The sequence below is a fragment of the Mustelus asterias genome, chromosome 5 (genome assembly GCF_964213995.1).
Source record: "Mustelus asterias chromosome 5, sMusAst1.hap1.1, whole genome shotgun sequence".
Taxonomy (NCBI): Eukaryota; Metazoa; Chordata; class Chondrichthyes; order Carcharhiniformes; family Triakidae; genus Mustelus; species Mustelus asterias.
The window spans coordinates 58,758,062-58,777,311 of NC_135805.1; the positions used below are offsets into that span (position 1 = coordinate 58,758,062).

A 19,250-nucleotide genomic window follows, 5' to 3' on the forward strand; every position below is an offset into this window, starting at 1 on the left:
ATTTGAATTCCAGGAACTAGGTAGAAGATTAGCAAGCAGGACTTCAAAAGCAGTACTCCCGCCAAGGCCATGAAAAGAATGCACTTGGATTCACTGAAAAGACTTATGACTTGTGGATAGTGCATTAATGACCATAAAAGGCACTGATGAAATAGTTTCACAACAAAAGACAATGGCTAGACTTTCCTCGTCAAACTGTGAATATTCCTTCTCAGCTGTTGTCAGCATATGCAATGTAAAATCAATGGGTTTTTTGACCTGTCCTCCATCAGATGAGAGAGTTTTGCCCGAACACCATAGGAGGACGCATCGCACAACAGAATGAGTTCTCTATCTTAATCAAAACGAATCAGACTAGTTGATTGTAGCAAAACTTGCACATCCTTGAAAGCTTTATTTGGCGTGGCCCGCCCCCCACTTCCATTTTGTTTCTTTGTGTAGTAGATACAGTGATGCCAATACGGTCTTAAGAACTGGTGAAACTTCCCGTAGTACTTTAGCATGCAATGCACTCCCTGAGTGTGAGTGTAGTTGAAACATTCAAAAGGAAGAATGTGCAGGGCTATGGCAGGAAGGCCGGGAAAAGGCACTAAAGTTGCTTATTTTGAGAGCCGGTGCAGACATGATGGACGAAATGGTCTCCTTCTGCGACCCAACAATTCTGTGATTCAGTAATGCAGTGTGGAAAGAGCAAAAAACAAAAACTAACAATAATTGTTAGAAACCTATAAATACCTGTGCAACACAAACTTCAACCTAGAATACTGCAAGGTCATGGAGGAAACAGTATGATGATTCATTATGGAATACACATAATACAATACAATCTAATGTATTATAAATTTGGGTAATAGCGAGTGTACGCGCATTCAGATTGACCTGAAAAATCCAAATAATTATTACAAAGCATACTGAAGCAAGGTTATGACATCTTTGACAATTTTATCCTGTACATTGATTTCATAATCTTGAGTAATCGTAAAACATCATTGCTCAGGGAATAGGGCAAGTTCCTCATATGTTAAGTAATCTTCTTAAATTATACAAACATAAACAGACTCATTTATGATAGTCACATGCTACCTTACACAATATGATTCAGTGTCTTTGGTACGCACATTGGGGACCACACATTGCATGCTAAAAGGAAGGTCTTTTCAATGAATAAAAACGAACTTCATGTAGAAATAGGTCACTGTCTTCCCCAGACATGCTCAGTGCCCCTGGCCTCCAGCAAATACATCAAATGACTCCCGACTAAAATGTAACCAGCAGAAATCCATAGGGATTTCATAGTGACTGAATTCTGAACCACAAGCTGCTGTGATTGTTGAAATATTTATTCCCATCTATGTGAACTGAAATACTGAACCTCGGTTAGGCAGCAACAAGTACAATTATATTGATTGTGGAATCCATTATATATATTTTTTTAAATGCTCTTTAAAATTGGATTTCAACAACAACTATTTTAATTTCACCAATTCATTGTTTGATCACTTGTATGAGTAAACATCCAGGGAACCAAAGGGTATGGGGATTGGGCAGAAATCTGCCATTATCTTACTGAATGGCTGGAGGAGCTGTATGGTCTCCCTCTACTCTTTCTTACATTCTTAGGTTCAATGATTCCCTATAGACGAGGAATTCAAATGAAAGTGCCAAGAAGCTGAGCATTTTTATCCAGCAAGTATTGAACTATACAGACCCAAAAGATTCCAAATTTAATCCCGGTATGGGTGTTTGATGAGGAGGGAATGGGAGAGTCACATGACTAAGAGTCTGAGATCTGGGGTGGGATTCTCGTACCTCGCCCACGGCTACCTCGTCACAGGCAAGAACGGAGAATTTGGATTTCCAGCCAAAACTCCATTCGATTTCAGCAGCACCAGAGAATCCTCGCCTCGAACGAGGACAGAGGCTTTTGGAGTTGGTGGAAAGCAGATGTACAACCTTGTGTAGAGTTTACGCAGTACTGTAGATTCAGTCTCATCAATGCCCTGTACAATTGTAGCAAGACATCCCAATTTTTATACTCCATCCCCTTTACAAGGCTAACATTCCATTTGCTTTGCAAATTACTTGCTGTACCCTGCTTGATAAATTTGAGAGATTCATGCACACGGACACCCTGATTCTTCTGTGCTGCAGCATTTTGCAGCCTCTCTTCATTGAAATAATATTCTGCTTTTCTATTCTTCCTGCCAAAATGGACACCTCACATTTTCTCACATTATACTCCATCTGCCAGATTTTTGCCCACTCACTGAACTTACCTATATCTCTTTGCAGATGTTATGTCTTCCTCACAATCTGGGTTGCATACCTTATCAGCAAATTTCACTGCAATACAGCCGGTGTCCTCATCCAAGTCATTAATATAGACTTCAAACGGCTGAGGCCCCAGAACTGAATCCTGTGGTATCCTACTAATTAGTTTGCCAATCTGAAAATGACCCATTCACCCTAACAGACCCTTTTATCCCAACAGGAATTTTGGGACTTGCCCTCAGAAACATTACAATAGGTATAGCCCCTGGGTTTGCAACACCACAGGCAATTGAAGCGAGACTGCAAAGAGGGGAAGCTGTGCACAGAGACAGGAAAAGGAGAGCTCTCCCAATTCACCAAACGTCTTCAGGGAGCACCTTCCCTTCCTCTACTTCAGCCAGGATCAATACCGGAGACGCCTGAAATTGACTAAACAAGTGGTCACAGAACTGAGCCACCTCTTTCAATAGGACCAGCAGCCTCACACCAGGGCAAAAACAGTGCTGTGGTGGCCATCAAGATCATTGTTACTCTAAACTTCTACGCAACTTATTCTCCGTCAGGGAATCATGGGATATGGGGATAAGGCGAGAAAGTGGAGTTGAGCATTATCACGTCAGTCATGACTTCATTGAATGGCAGAGCATACTTGATGGTGCAAATGGTCTATTTCTGTTCCTATGACTTATGGTATTATGGACTGGATCCTGCCAGGTGAGCAGGTGACATTGCAAGCAAATATCAGTGTACTCTCCATCACTGCATCAGATAGGTGACAGAATCCCCGTATACAAGATAAGGTGCGTGCATTGTATTCTCAGAATAAAGGGACAATCATTCAGGACTGAAATGAGGAGAAATTTCTTCACTCAAAGGGTTGTAAATATTTGGAATTCTTTACTAAAGATGGTTGGGGGTGCTCCATCTTTGAATATACTGAAGACTGTGAAAAACAAGATATATGGAGAGCAGGTGGAAAGTGGAGTTGAAGTCCAAGGTCAACCATTATTATATTAAATAGGGGAGCAGGCTTGATGGCTGTTTTATGATCTACCCCTGTTGCAAGCACTTATTTTCTTTCTAACCAGAGTGAAGCAGGATGAGAGAACATGTGGCTTTGCCAGGATACTAGGATTCCCAGTGATTCGGGGAGACATCAATTGCATGTGGCCCTGCAGGCCACCCATCAACAGGAAGAGTTGTAGATGCGAAAGGTGGCAGGGTGACACAGTGGTTAGCTCTGCTGCCTCTCAGTGCCAAGGACCCGAGTTCAATTGCGGCCTTGGGTGACTGTCTGTGTGGATTTTGCATGTTCTCCCTGAGTCTGCGTGGGTTTCCTCCCACAGTCCGAAAGACGTGCTAGTTAGATGCATTGGCCATGCTGAATTCTCCTTCAGTGTACCCGAACAAGCGCCAGAATGTGACAACTAGGGTATTTTCAAAGCAACTTCATTGCAGCGTTAATGTAAGCATAATTGTGACACTAATAAATAAACTAAAACTAAAGGGCTCCATATTATTATCATGCAATTACCGTGTAATTATGCACAGAGTATAGTGAACACCCAGTATTCCAGTAGCTGCCATGAAGCCTTCATCCTGACGCAATTTGACGTTCCTGTTTGTCTTCAGGATACCAAGAAATACAGAAGCTTAGAGACAAGGGTTACCCTTGCACTTGTGACTGATGGCAACCCTGTCCTCAACCCTCACCACCAGACCACACAATGACAAAGGTAGTACAATGATAGCCATGTTGCCATCAGGTGCATCATGGAATAAGCCATTGGTGTTCTTGAAGCAATGGTTTCACTGCCTGGTTCGCTGAGCAGGGAGCCTGACAATACTTACCAGAGTGCATTTCCAAGTGTGTGCTCGTCTTCTGCATCCTCCACAAACTCATTAATATGATGGCTCAGCCTTTGCCACTTGGCATAGAGAAGGCACCTTGAAGGGAGGAGGAGGAGGAGTAGGAGGAGGATGGTGTGAAGTCAAGGAGGAGTCATCCAGCACACTTTCTCTCTGGACCAGATGTTTTAAGCACCTAGTCAGATTCCCTCAAGATATTATCCCTATGTGAACAAGCTCCACTATTCCCCACCCATCTGTGATGTCCAATCTCTGCATCCTCTTGGCCAAACCCCTGCAATACGAACAAAAACCTTGCCTTAACATCTTTATTAAGCAACATATCCAATTATATAAACACAGATGAACTATTCATTCTTGTGCATTTTCTTAGTGTTAATCTTGTGGGTGTTTTTCTTGATTGAGTTCCCTGATGCTGCAGCATTGCTACTGGAAAGCTACAGGCTTTCAATGGAGGAGACTGCAGATTGCCTTACAGAATGTCCTCAAGCAGCTGGCTCAACTTTGGACCACATTACCACAGCACAGGCGGCAGTGGTATGAACTGGCTGGCTGACAGGCAATAGCAGGGCACTGCAAGACAGACAAATGCTGTCATAATTTTGTGCGCCGTGGAGTCACTGTCATTCTCTTGGACCAGCACCTAAAGAATCCTAGCAATCAGCTGGAGCACAGATTGCTGGAGGACTGCAAAGTCCTGCAAGCCCCCTCAAGCTCTGGTATCCCATGAACTGAGTTTGCGTGACATTGCTTGGCTTCTGTCCGTGTTACAATGAAAGCAGAAACATCATCAGATGTTGCGTCTGACCAATTGTTCTTCTGGAGTTTGTCACTACTTTCTTGCTGGAAAGGATGTGTCCAAGCTGTTGTCAGGTTGGAGCTGGATCCCTCTTGCACTTAACAGCGTGACAACAGACAAAAGGCTCTCTAGTTTGCTTGCCATTTCTGTGTCCACGTGCATGAGACTTTTCCTTTCATCACCTGTAGTAGAACTCATCTGCGACCCTCATCCTTCGGGGATGTGGCATCCACACCATCATTGCCTACAGCCCACTTGAGTGCACCACTCACCACTTGCAGATGCTATCTCTGTGCGACCCTCTGAATTTCACACAGTATGAGCTGACAGCTGAAAGTGTCAGATCAAGTTGTGAAGTTTCTTTCCCAAAGATCCGTTCTTCTTCTGGGACTTCATCCTTAGGCACTGGCTGACTAGGCTGCAGTTCCTGAGTATCTGAAAGCATAAATGCAGAAGGGAAAGAATTAGGTTGAGGGAAGTGGGGAAGGAGGAAGAAAGAGGCACATGGTCATACCATCAGCAACTTGTGCGTCACACCAGATTGCGGGATGAGGGTGAAGTGAGATTTTAGATGGCACATTAGGCAGGACCGTACCATCATTCTGGATAGCTTCAGTGATGTTGTTTGCTGAGCAGCATCCCCTCAAAGGGTGCAGAAGTATGCAGCTCTTCCTTTCCCCCATTTTTGTCGCTGTTTCCTCCTGTTATGTGCCACTTTGTCCTGCGAGAAAGAGGGAAGTGTGTCCATGAGTAGTAACGCAATGTGTTTGGGTGACATGCCTATCACAGCTGAATAGCTGGCACTGTGGAAGCTGTAAGATTTGGTCTGAGGCATGTAGCAGTGGTAACTGTGTGAGGATGAATTGATTGCTAGAAGCTGTTAGTAGATGCGAGACAGGGATGTGCTGCATTGAGTATGGCTGAGGCTGTTGTTGCAATTATTAGGATATGGCGTTTGAAGATGCATTCACTGACCTTGACGACTCGTGAGGTACCCAAACATCATCCAGGTCCTTGTGACCAGACTCTTGGCATTGGGCCATGAAGCCATCTGCCTCTTCTTTCTTTTCAGTGACTGTCTGGAGATTGTCCTGCGGATAGAGGACTTCGCTCCTGCTTTTAACTTCTTGCTTGGTGCTCCACTGCTCAGCTTTCCTCCTGCCCTTAATGTATTTCTCAGCCAGCTGAATGAACTGCTTGCTATAGGTGGAATGCACTGCCCCCCCCCCCCCCCCCCCCCATCCCCACCCCACCCCTCCCCTTTGAAGAGGTGCTGGCTAGCTAAATCAGTAATAGCCTTACATGAACATGCAACCACTTAGCAGTGCATGACGCACTGGGCTGCATACCATGATCATGAAAATAAGCAGACAGCACAAAGTTTGCTTGTTGCCTGCAGTACTTACGAGAGGTCACTTGCTGTTTGCTCATCGCAATCCTTGCATCCATTATTAGGCCTCAGCAAATTCTTAGCCCATTATCTCTAGATCACAGAATTGAGCAACTATGCAATTAAACCCCTCAACTTTTAATTTCTTGCTTGGTTCTCCTGCACTAAATAACGTGCAGAAAAAAAAACTAAATTTGATAGGCTGCCATTGTAGCTAGTGTTTCTACACAACCAGCTAGGACTTCAATGTTCCTGTCTTGCATGGAGGATTACAATTAATCTGTGCTCAGCTGTTAAGGCAGGCCGCAGACGAATTTTGTACTGCTTCCTCATTTCCATGTTTGTAGCATTTCAGTGGAAAGTTTAGGAATTTCCTTTCTTTCAAGAGAAGAGACATTCTCTAAAATCTGACAGGATATGAGACAAAACAAAAAACAAATTATGTTTCTTTTCTCAAAAAAAAGCAGGCTTAGAAACTTCAAACTTAATTATAGTTTCCATTTCTCCTGAACCTTAATAGGACTTTCAACAGCACCATCCAACTGCTAATTAGCTGAAGGAGGTGTCAGTTGCTTAAAGACTACAATTTACATTTACTACAATGGGTTTGAATGCAATACAAAATTGTTCAAACATTAATCAACGGGCTCATGCCAGAATGAGGTGCAATCGTTCTGCACATTCAAAGCAGGTCTATGTTTCCACTCGTGTACACCAGTCAAAGGAGGAAAAGAAAAAGGAGGACTTGCATTCATACAGCGCTTTTTCTGACCACTTTGACCTCTCAAAGTACTTGTGAGCCAACGTTGTACCTTTGAAGTGTAGTCAGTGTTGTAACTGCAGTCAACAACCTTTAAATGTGACACACTTTTTAACAAGCATTAAAAAACAAATCATTTCCAAGAAACAGTGTGAACATGAAGGCCGATGACAAACTTACTCGGAAATAGTCACTGCACGCTGCCAGCACTGCTTTGTGGGCATGGAATTTTTGTTCCTCGGCAACCAGAATGACATCGCAGAGTATCCCATCATTCCTCTGCTGGTTCAGAGCTGCTAGGACGGCATCCTTATGAGACTTTGACTGGCAGAGCCTGTGACCTGTCAGCATTTCTTGAATGCTGTAAAATAAAACAAAAGTAGGTTGTGAACAAAATTAAGGCCTTTCTCCCCAAAACAAAACCAGCAATGTGTTACACTTATTAAAATTGTATGCCGCTGTACTCAAACTGTTCTCGATAAGGGAAAACAGCAACCCTTTGCTTGTAAATCAAAAGCTCTCTCTCTAATGAATAGTTAGAAAATAATGAAACCACCGTCCAGTTAGCGTGGGCCACATGCTGGATTACAAACAAAGCCTTGAAAATCTCATGACTGCTTGACACACACAACTAAATCCCCTGGATTGAACCTGAGGTGATGCAGAGAATGATAGATAGCTATTTTGTACACAGCATGCATTAGAACTATTTTTAAAGAGTTCAATATAAACCACAGATAAGAAGCTTAAAAATAAAACTAGAATCAAATAACTCACTAAACCTCCTACATCTTACTGATGGTGCAATACGAGTTGCTGACAATATTTCACTGCCACAATCTGACGAAAGCTTCGAAAGCCTCAACTGAATTAAATACCAGCTCGCTTAAGGTGACATCACATACACTCATGGGTCAGATACACAGTACCTGAGGCACATTTCGGATGGCATATTCCGATCCAGACTCAGCAGGTATCAGTGCAAAGGCGGTGGAGGTGTGAGAAAGAGCCCAGCTGCAAGTGTAACAATGGGAATAGCAATGTGTGAGCATGAACAGGTTTGGCTCCAGTTGACTATACAAGCATGGATTCCTAAGGCTCATCCAACACTGAATCAGGATTATCACACACAACAAATGAAAGAATGTTTTAGATTAATGGTTATGCAACTTCTGCCTCTGGGTTTTCCATTTCACAATTTGCGCCGCATTATCTTTTAAATTAAGAAACCACTTGGCTTATAAAGCGGTTGCATTTGTTGGTGAATAGTTGCATTCAGTATTGCACAAGATATTTTTCAAAATGTACATGATTTACAGAACAATGCCAGAATACTTTCAAAACATTATATTTGTCGTTAGCAAACAGTTTTCAATTCACCCATTTCTAATACTAGGAGATCTCCAATGGCAGTGCTCATGTTAAACTGTTTTATAAGGAGACGAGCATTATCCAATTTAATGCACAATGTATTATTAATCAATAGGCAAGGTACATCTGTATGCAACATTAAAACCACTAGGTTAATGGCTGTAATTAGGTAAACCTCAAGGCCAATGAGAGCAAAGTTTTGCAGCTATTTGTAAATACCTAGTTAGGTTCCCAGTCTGTTAAAGAGTGCGTGAAATGACTTTCTAGCTTTCTTTCTTTTAAGACATTTGAATATCTGAAATGATTTAGAGGTGGAGTAGATGATATAATAATGTAAACCACAGGATGTAACAATTGCAATGGTTGGTTCAGCCTGAGATAGTGACCAGAAGATGGATGGTCACTGGTGAGCAGATTGAGTTTGTGGCAGAGTTGAAGATGATCACTTATCGAAATCCGGCAGTCTTCTACGGCATTGTTCACAGATACTTGGATAATATTCCGTTTCAAAAGGTCAAAAGCAAATGTAAAAAAAAATCATTCTGCTGCTAACATGATACTCTGTTCCTTTCAGACGAAAAGGTTTAACTGCTCAGTAAATACTGGGGAAGGTCAAAGCTAAATATAGTTATTTTCAGATTACAAGTTAGAGAACTAACTTTGTTGTTTTCCTTCTTTCCAAATGGGATTGGTTTGGCTATAATATTAATATATATTGCAAGTCAATACACAATTTCTATGACACTTCTATCTCAAAGCTATTCCAGAATCAAACTAGAATAGAAGATAGCCCCAACTTCCCTTCACTACTGCCAAAGGCCTCTTCAAACACTCCTCGGAATCCCCACTTTTACCCTAAAAAAAAAAGTAAAAGAGCTCATGAATTTCTTTGCCACCAAGATTGATACTCTCTGCCGCTTCTCCTTCAAACCTCATCCAGCAGTCAAATCATTTCTTTACCATCTCCTTCCACGCTCTCTTAAACTTCAATTAATCCAATAAACCCACCACCTCCTCCCGTGACTATACTGATTAAACTGCTGGTCACCCAATTTCCCTGCTGAGATCCCTGGTCATGGATGTCATAAATAGCTCCTTTTCCACAGGTATTTCCTCTCTTTTTAAAAACTACCTTGGTCATTTCCATCTTCAAACTCAACTCATCTGCCAATACAAAGTTCCATCCCTTCTCCAATGACCTTGAAAAATGTTGTCCGAATACTTGAATCCCTCCAATCAGGTTATCCATCATTTCAAACTAAAACAGCTCCAATCATGGTGCATTATCCTTCCGTGTCCTCGCTCCAGTATTTGACAGCAAAATACACCATCCTCCTTCTGCCATTACCCAGTTCAACTTGGCTGTCCTTGCTGGCTTCCCAATTTTTAGGATAGTCTTGAAATGCCTCTTTCTCATTTGTCTGTTATGAATTCCTTCACCGAATGTCCATGTCTTATTCCCCCCTTGATACATCCATCACCCTCCTACTGTTTCCCATCCATGTCTGCATTGCTGCCACACTACATTCATCACTTTTTAAAAAAATCAATCTCTGAACTAGATCTTTGCTCCACATATTAACAACAGCCCATTAGCCTCCACAGCCCACTGTATGTCTGTCCCACTGAACTCATTTTCACAAAATGCTGCATTCCCCAACTTTCCTATTTCTGCGTCTTTTGGATGGAAGGTAAGCAAGATAGCAAAGCGCAACAGTTTTCAACCTGCATCAAGATTTTGATCAATTATTCTAATAGCCTGCACAATGAAACTTCTGCAGTTCTCATCGGTTGAGGAGTTGTATCCATTGGTTGTCAGGTAAGTGCAGCACTTCTGATACATCTGAAGCTTTGCAATGAGTACACGAATTTAGAAAATAGACACAAGTTATCAATATTCATAGAATTTTCACAGAATCCCTACAGTGCAGAAGGAGGCCATTCGGCCCAATGAGTCGGCACTGACTCTCTGGAAGCATCTTACCCAGGCCCATGCCTCGCCCTATCCCCACAAACCCACACATTTATCCCACTCATCCCCCTAAGCTACAGATCTCAGGACACCAAAGGACAATTTAAAATGGCCAATCCACCTAACCTGCACATCTTTGGACTGTGGGAGGAAACCAGAACTCTTGGAGGAAACCCACGTAGACACAGGGAGAACGTGCAAACTCCACACCCAAGGCTGGAATTAAACCTGGGCCCCTGGAACTGAGAGGCAGAAAAGTGTCAACTTGGACGGGAAAAGCAGAGTGTAGCCTGCTGGCTGCACTGCCGGCTTTTCCTGCCACATCTTTTGAAAAAAAGTAAGGGGCGCGTCTCAACGTCATGCTGATGGGGTGGGAAATACAAGGTGCCCCAAAGTAAAAAAAAGAGAAAAGGAACACTCCTCCTCCTCCTCCCCCCCCCCCCTCCCCCAACTACCACAGAACTCTGTCCGTCCATCCACCTGCCGCCCTCCCCCACCAACAAAGAACACCCCCCTCCCCTCTGCCTCAACTGCCTCCGGCACTGCTGTACCAGGATAGCAGTGCCAGAGGATGAACCACCCGCACCCCCACCCCTATGGGCTGTACTTAGCTGTACGCCCCAGGCAGGTTCTGTTCGCCAGGTGGATGTTGTAGGGAACCTGTTATGATTCATGTTGATGTGCCTTCACTTCATCTTGAATGGACAGTCCAACATGGGATGTGGTGGGGGGCAGGGGGAGCGGTGGTGAAATAAGGTGTAAACATAGAAACTAGAAACAGGAGTAGGCCATTTGGCCCTTCGAGCCTGCTCTGCCAATCATTTAGATCATGGCTGATCATCAAATTCAATATCCCGATATCCTGATCCCCCTCCTTCCCCCATATCCCTTTAGCCCCAAAAGCTACATTTAATTTCTTCTTGAAATCAGACAACGTTTTGGCCTCAACGACATTCTGTGAATTCCACACATTCACCACCCTCTGGATGAAGAAATTTCTCCTCACCTCAGTTCTAAAAGGTTTGCCCCTTACCCTCACACTATGACCCCGAGTTCTGGACTCCCCACTCCTTCTTTACTGCCTGCTGTAATTGCGCACTTACTTTCAGCGACTGATGGACAAGAACACCAAAGTCTTGCTGAGTATCCATCTCTCTCAATTTACACCCATTCAAATAATAAAGCTTCTATCAAATAATAATTTGTCTTCCTATTATTGCTACCAAAGTGGATAACCTCACATTTATCCACATTACACTGCAGATGCCCACACACTCAGCTTGTTCAAATCACGCTGAAGCATCTCTGCATACTCCTCACAGCTCACCCTCCCACCCAACTTTGTATCATCTGCAAATTTGGAGATAATACATTCAGTTCCCTCTTCTAAATCATTAATATATAATGTGAACAGTTGGAGTCCTAGCATAGATCCGTGCAGAACCCAGCTAGTTACTGACTGCCAATCAAATACCTGATGTATACATTCTGAAAGATATAAATAGGGATTCTAACCTTTGAGGTCAGGATCCCTGTTACATCTTGGCTGGGGGGTAGAACAACTGAGTAGGGAAATTACATCAGCATAAAAACAGTTTTGGGTCTTCTGCTGGATTCACCCCCCACCCCCGTTCCCACCCCACAATCTCTCCATATTGATCAGATTCGTCCGTAACTACCCACCTATCTGCCCATTGTGTCAAACCATGTCCACCTGTGGTCTTCCTCACAGTCTACTGGACCCTCTAATTTTGCATCATCGGTAAATCTAAAAATAATTCCTCTTGCACCTTATGCCAAAATCATTTACTGAAGTCGAATGTACCCTGCCAATCTTAAAAACATTATTTTCCTCTAATCTTTGTTTTTTGCCCACCTCCTAACCATCTCTGTCCACATTAGGACATTCGCTTTGAACCACTGGCCTTAATTTTCAGAAGTCTCATGCAGCACCTACACAGAATGTAACATCACAGAAACAAGCAATTTAGTCCAAGCTCCACTCCATTCGTACTCCACTCCTCCCATCCTTCCTCTCTAACATGATCAGCATAATTCTCTGTTCACTTCTCTCTTATTTGCTTTTCCAGTCTTTCCTTAAAAGGCATCTGTGCTATTTGCTTCAACCGCTCCCTCTGATCACAAGTTCCGTATTCACATGCCCCTCTGAGTAAAGAGATTTTTTCTGAATTACCACTTTGAGTCCTTGTTGACTATCTAATCTTAATGGCCTATATTGTACTCTTCTCCACAAAAGGAAACACTGTCTACTCTGTCAAAGCATTTAATCATTTTAAAAGGCCTCTTTTCCATAATTTTTAAGACCTCTATCAAATATCTTCTGAAAACTCATACTCAAAATATTCAATGCATTCCACTTATCCATACACTGTTACTTCCTGAGAAAAATCAATTAAATTAGTCAACCATAAACTGCCCTTTGAAAATTCAGGTTAATCAGGGATATTCAACATATGTCTTTTTAAGTATTAACTCATTTTATTTTCTGTAATGGGTTCCAGAAGTTTAACCATGGCTGGCCTACAATTTTGTGATTCATTTCTTTTCTATCTCTTGAACGTGCCTTTAAAATTTGCCATTCTCGGTCCTTAGGTACAATTTGCTCCCGAAGATTTTTTTTTGAAAATTTATGGTTAATAATTCATGCTTCATAGTTAATCCATTGAAAATGCAAAAGCTATGACTTACTGTATCTATTGAAATGGGAAGTGTCATATTTCTTTGCAGTTGACAAAAACGGAAAGAACATGCATCGCACATGCTTCAATTAAACAAAAGATTGGGGGACAAGTGTTCCCTGGTGTATTCCCTACGGGAATGCCTCGGTCAGTCAAATCCTTCTTCCCTTTTTTGACACAAGCTTGGAAGGGGTAACTTTTCCCTGGTGCATTCCCAATGCCAACACCTTGATCAGAGTCCAATTGTCAAGCAATTAGCACCCCTTTTTTCACACAGAATAAATTATTGTTCCTTTTAAAATTTGATGCTCTTGCGTCTGTCCTGATGACTGCAAGATGAAAAGCTTTAACAGCATGTCTCTTTTCTCAGAGATACTCAAAAATACTTGTGCATAACTATTATGCACAAATCTATTAAAATGTAAAAAAAACCTATGTATTCATGCTAGCTCCATCTCTTGTTCTGAAATAAAATTATTTGGAAGCTAACATTTTTCTGTGAATGTGATGCTTTACCCTGCTTAAAAGAACTTTCAATGGGAAGTCCAGTTCTGTTAGTTACCTTCACAGTGTTAAAACGTCCTCTGGCTTTCTGAGAATCCTAAACTAGATATCGATATAAAAAACAATTATCTGTAAGGATCAGTTTCCACTTGCAAGTGTATCAACGCTCTCGAAAACAATCTGCACATCATCTTACTGATAGCTGTTTGCCCTTCAACAAAGGCCACCCACATAAATATCTGGGCATGTGAATCAGTTTGTAGCAAGACTCACCTAGAGAGTTTGGGACGTTTCCTATATGCCATTGCCGAACCATTAGCGCAGAAAACAAACCAATCAGCTAGCAGCCAGATTCTGGGCGGCACAGTGGCAAGTGCTGCCTCACAGTGCCAGGGACCAAGGTTCAAATCCCAGCTTGAGTTACTGTCTGTGCGGAGTCTGTACATTCTCCCTGTGTCTGTGTGGGTTCCCTCCGGGTGCTCTAGTTTCCTCCTACGGTCCGAAAGACGTGTTGGTTAGGCGTATTGGCCATGCTAATTTCTCCCTCAGTGTACCCAAACAAACAGGCGCCGGAATGTGGTGACTAGGGGATTTTCATAGTAGCGTCATTACAGTGTCAATGTATGTCTACTTGTGACACTAATAAATAACTTATTTGTCAAAACCTGAACCAAGGCATTTGGCGTACAGAAACTTGCTGAAGCTTTTACTATCCCTGGAATTCAAAACCCATTCTCTTCAAGTTCCACGACCACTCTGCAACAGGAGCTCTTCACAGAATATTGCTTTATGCTAATTTGGAGTAACGCAAAATAAACTGCATGCAGTAAAGGCAAGATAAAAGAATCCAAGAAGTTAAAATCAGGAATGCAAAAAGAAAACTTTCAGAGCCTATAACAAGCTGGTCGAGAGTGTAGAAACCAATAAAGTCAACAGGGGCCATGCAGTAGAATATAGGGCAATGCAGTATTGTATATTTGTATATGACTAAGATAAATAGTTGCCAACTAATCCTGATGAAAGTCAGTCATAAATATTATAGATCTTTGTAGAACACTACACTCTATCAGCCCGGAAGTGTTGACACTAATGTGATTACCAAGTCACCTTCTAGTCCATGATAGAGACCTATTTTATTTCTAAAAGCAAAAACTCAAACACATTTGTCTTGTAAATAATGTGTCACATTTCCTATATTGTTTCTGTGGCCTCGCAGGGAAGTTTGCAAGTGTGCTTTGGGAAGGTTTGAATTAAAATGGCAGGGTGATGGTCACCAACATAAAGAAGAATAAGGTGCATAAAGTGAGTGTGCTGGACAGTATTAGAAAAGGACGTATACTGGGAGTGAACTAAGAAAGGCTACGCAAAATACAAAAATAGGATTACAATGCATGTATATAAATGCATGTCTCCATAGAGCAGGCAGAGGATGGCGACAAACCTTTGGAAGTAGCTGAAACAGAGAAGGGTGCTCCATTATCCTTTGCAATTGACAGTATCAAAGGCCTTTGCCTTTGGTCAAAGGTGGCCATGTACAAGGATTGGTGCTGTCCCCTGCATTTCTCTTGTAATTGCCATGTGGGGAAAATCATGTCTGTTGTGACCTTCAGTGGGCAGAATCTGCATTGGGATTCTGGAATGAACTCTTCAGCCACAGGGAAAAGGTGATTAAGGAGGACCCTTGGAATCTCCTTCCCAATGGTCAACAGCAGGGAAATTCTTCTGTCGATTCTGACCAATGGATCCAGCTCAGATCCAATTTACGTTTGGACTGGGGTCAATCAAGGCTGTCATTGCACCGACCCTCTTCTCAATCTTCCTTGCTGCAATTTCATCTCATCTTCAGCAAACTCCCTGCTGGACTGGAGCTAAACTACTGAACAAACAGAAATCTGTTCAACCTCCACTGCCTACAAGCCAGCCAGATCCAAGGTTGCCCCATCTTCTGTCAGTGAACATCTGTATGCAGACGATGCTTGCGTCTGCACACATTCAGAGGCCGAACTCCAAGCCATTTGTTAACAGCTTCACATAGGCAAACGAGAGCATGGACCTTACAATGAACATCCATAAGGTAAGGGTTCTCTATCAACTTGCCCCTGCCACATAGCACTGCCCACATCTCCCACCCACCTGGCACCCAGTTATCAAAATCCATGATGAGAGTATAGATGACATGGACATTTTCCATACCTTGGGAGTTCACTATCAACAAGTACCAACACAGCCTTTGGTGGCCCGAGGAAGAGAGTGTTTGAAAGTCAGGACCTCAGACCTGGCACCAAGCTCATGGTCTACTGAGAAGTAGTGATACCTGCCGTCTTATATGGCTTAAAGACATGGACTATGTACAGCACATACCTCAAACCCTGGAGAAGTACCACCAGCACTACCTCAGCAAGATGCTGCAAATCCATTGACAGGATAGGCGCATCAATGTCAGTGTTCTCACTCAGCCCAACATCCCCAGCACTGAATCATTTACCACGCTCAATCAGATCTGCTGGGCGGACCACTTCATCCACATGCCTGACACAAGACTCCCAAAACAAGTGCTCTACTCGGAACTTCAACACAAGTACCCTTGGGTACTAGGAAGACAGAGGAAATGCTACAAAACCACCCTGAGAACCTCCTTGATCAAGTGCAACATCCCCATCAGCATCTGGGAATCTCTGACCCAAAACTGCCCAAAATGGAGGAAAAGCATCCGAGAAGGAGCTGAGCACCTCTGGTTTCATCGCCAAGAGCAAGCTGAAGCCAAGCGTTGATAGCGACAGGAGCATGTGGCAACCCGGGTACCTCACCTCACCTGCTCCACCAACCACCGTCTGTCCCACCTGTGACGGAGCCTGTCGATTGCGCATTGGGCTCCTCAGTCACCTGAGAACTCACTTTTAGTGTGGAAGCAAGTCATCCTCAACTCTGAAGGACTGCCTAAGAAGATAAAGGCATAAAGTGTGGCAAATGATGACTTATTCAGTATTTTGTTTGCTCACACATCTGACCTTTTTTGTGGCTACCTTGGATTTGAAATTGACCTGAAAGTTACGAATATTCATAATATTTCAATGTAATTCATTGGCGCTCTGGGACATAGATCATAGAATTCCTTACAATGCAGGGATGTACTGGCCCATTGAGTCTGAACTGACTCTCTGACAGAGCACCTTACCCAGCCCCCCCGCCTATCGCCGTAACACCACTATTTACGTTGTTAATCCCCCTAACCTACACATCTTGGAACACTAGGGGACAATTTAGTATGACCAATCCACCTAACCTAACATCTTTGGACTGTGGGAGAAAAGGAAATCCATGCATGGAGAACATGCAAATTCCACACAGCCAGTAACCTAAGGTCGGAATCAAACACAGGTCCCCAGTGCTGTGAGGCAGCAGTGCTAACCGTTGTACATGAGGACATGATAAGTTGCTATGCAAGAATGCAAGTCTTCTTATGATGGTTTTCTCATCATTTTCAGCATCTACAAGTGAGATGGTGGGCAGCTGGTCACAAAGACGTTTGCATGTTCTGGTATTGGGCTAACTCTGGTATTAAGTGTTTGCTTTCCAATGATTAGTTGAGATTGGAAATACGCGAGGCATTATAATATGCTATTCTATATCTCTCTACTTTATCGTATACAAGCTCAAAAAGTGTTATGTGCTCCTACTCCAGGTACAATTTCAGAACTACATCTCATTCTCTTATCATGGGAATATGTGAAAACATCTATAGAATATAGAAAACATTCAGATGCAGTTGTCATGGGGAAAATTACAGGTTTGATTCAGTTATATCACATATTTTAAATGGACCGTGTGTGAAATGTCTAATTAGTATTGCAAAGAACTAAATTTTTGGGGAGTAGTTCATTTACAGGCTTCAATTATTTTTTTCTGGGTTCTTGCTGCAGTAGAGACCGTCAGAGGTAAATTCACAGTTATAACTCAAAAACATTGATCTCATTAAAGATCTAACATGAAATGCTTCCTGCAGTAATGCGAGACTAGGTTATTCTTCGTTCATTTGTTCTGAGAAGAAGAAAAGCAGGAAGTGTTGATTTGAGCACGCCTGATGGGGGCATTTTTTTGTATTTTAAAGTGGTTGAATCCCATCTCGCCAGCGCCAGTGGGAAACGTATATAACTTTGATCATTTACATTTTACAGGTCATTCATCCATATGGTCCTGGTTCAACATGGAACTACCTTATACCAAAGACTACTTGCCTTTGTTATCGTCAATATCTCTTGAAAATAAGATGTAATACTTGGATACATCAAGGGGATGAGTTGCTATAGAGTCCTGCTGGACTCTGTTTGCAATCTGGAGGCTAGAGAGGACCTGTTCATCCAAAGCCAAAGACAAAGCAGCTCACTGGCAATGTTTCAGAAAGGATTCATACGGATTAGGAGCAGTGGGCCATTTGGCCCCTCGAGCCTGCTCCACCATTCAATTACACCATGGCTGATCTAATTGTGGCCTCAACTCCACGTTCCACATACCCACAAACCTTTGACTCCCTTGTTAGTCAAGGATCTATGTACCTCTGCTTCAAAAATATTCATGGACCCATTTTTGGGGAAGAGAGTTCCAAAGACTCATGACCCCAAGAGAAAAATATTCTTCTCATCTCCATCTTAAATGAGAGACCCCTTATTTTTAAAATGCTTCCCCTTTTTTGGTTAGTCACATAAGGGGAAATGTTCTTTCAGCATGCACCCTGTCAAGTCCCCTCAGAATCTTATATTTTCATTTAAACACCTCGCAATTTTCTAAACCCAATGGACACAGGCCCAGCCTGTCCAACCTTTCCTTGCAGGATAACCAACCGGTTAAGTTGAGTGAACCGTCTCTGAAGGGTTTCTAACGCATTTGTATAGTTTCTTAAATAAGGAGACCAAAACCATACACAATACTTTAGATGTCGTCTCACCACTGCCCTCTACAACAGTAGCAAAACTTCCCTGCTTTTATATTCCATTCTCCTTACAATAAACAACAAATACTTGCCTTCCTCATCACTTGTTGTATCTGCAGACCAACCTTTCTGGATTCATGGACCTGGGTACCCAGGTCCCTTTGTACGTCAAGAGTTCTGCAAGCTCTCTCATTTAAATAACAAGCTGCTTTTCTGTTCATCTTGCCAAAGTGGACAAGTTTACATTTTTCCACATTATACTCCATCTGCCAATTTTCTGTCCATTAATTTAACCTATCTATGCCGTTTGCAGACTTCTTGCATCTTCTACACAACTTACTTTCCTACTTATCTTTGCGACATCAGCAAATTTTGCAACCTTACTTTCAGCCCTTTCATCCAAGTCATTGATATAAATTCTACACAGTTGAGGCCCTCATATTGATCCATATGGCATGCCTCTAGTCAAATCTTGTAAATACAAAAAAAATTGTTCCAACTCTCTGCTTCCTATTAGCTAACCAATTCCTATCCATGCCAATATGTTACTCTTGACATAATGAGCTCTTATTTTGCGTCGCAACCTTTGATGTGGCAGCTCATCAAATGACTTCTATAAATCCAAGCACACAACATTCACAGGCTCCACTTTGTCCATGTTGATTGTTACTCCCTTTCACTATTTCCC

The 19,250-nt window shown here is 42.5% G+C and overlaps 1 protein-coding gene across 6 annotated transcripts in view; it reads right to left on the minus strand.

Moving 5' to 3' along the window:
- Nucleotides 1-19,250, minus strand: part of klhl32 (kelch-like family member 32) — a 261,784-nt gene that overhangs the window by 217,130 nt on the left and 25,404 nt on the right. For 5 of the 6 annotated variants that reach the window (XM_078212640.1, XM_078212639.1, XM_078212638.1 and 2 more), the window contains exons 1-2: nucleotides 8,019-8,041; nucleotides 7,270-7,450 (exon numbers count right to left, since the gene is read on the minus strand). In XM_078212640.1, coding sequence (XP_078068766.1) covers nucleotides 7,270-7,450; nucleotides 8,019-8,041 — 204 coding nt within the window. Of the gene's footprint in view, nucleotides 1-7,269; nucleotides 7,451-8,018; nucleotides 8,104-19,250 lie in introns of those variants that run through there. The other variant, XM_078212642.1, reaches the window with a different exon arrangement.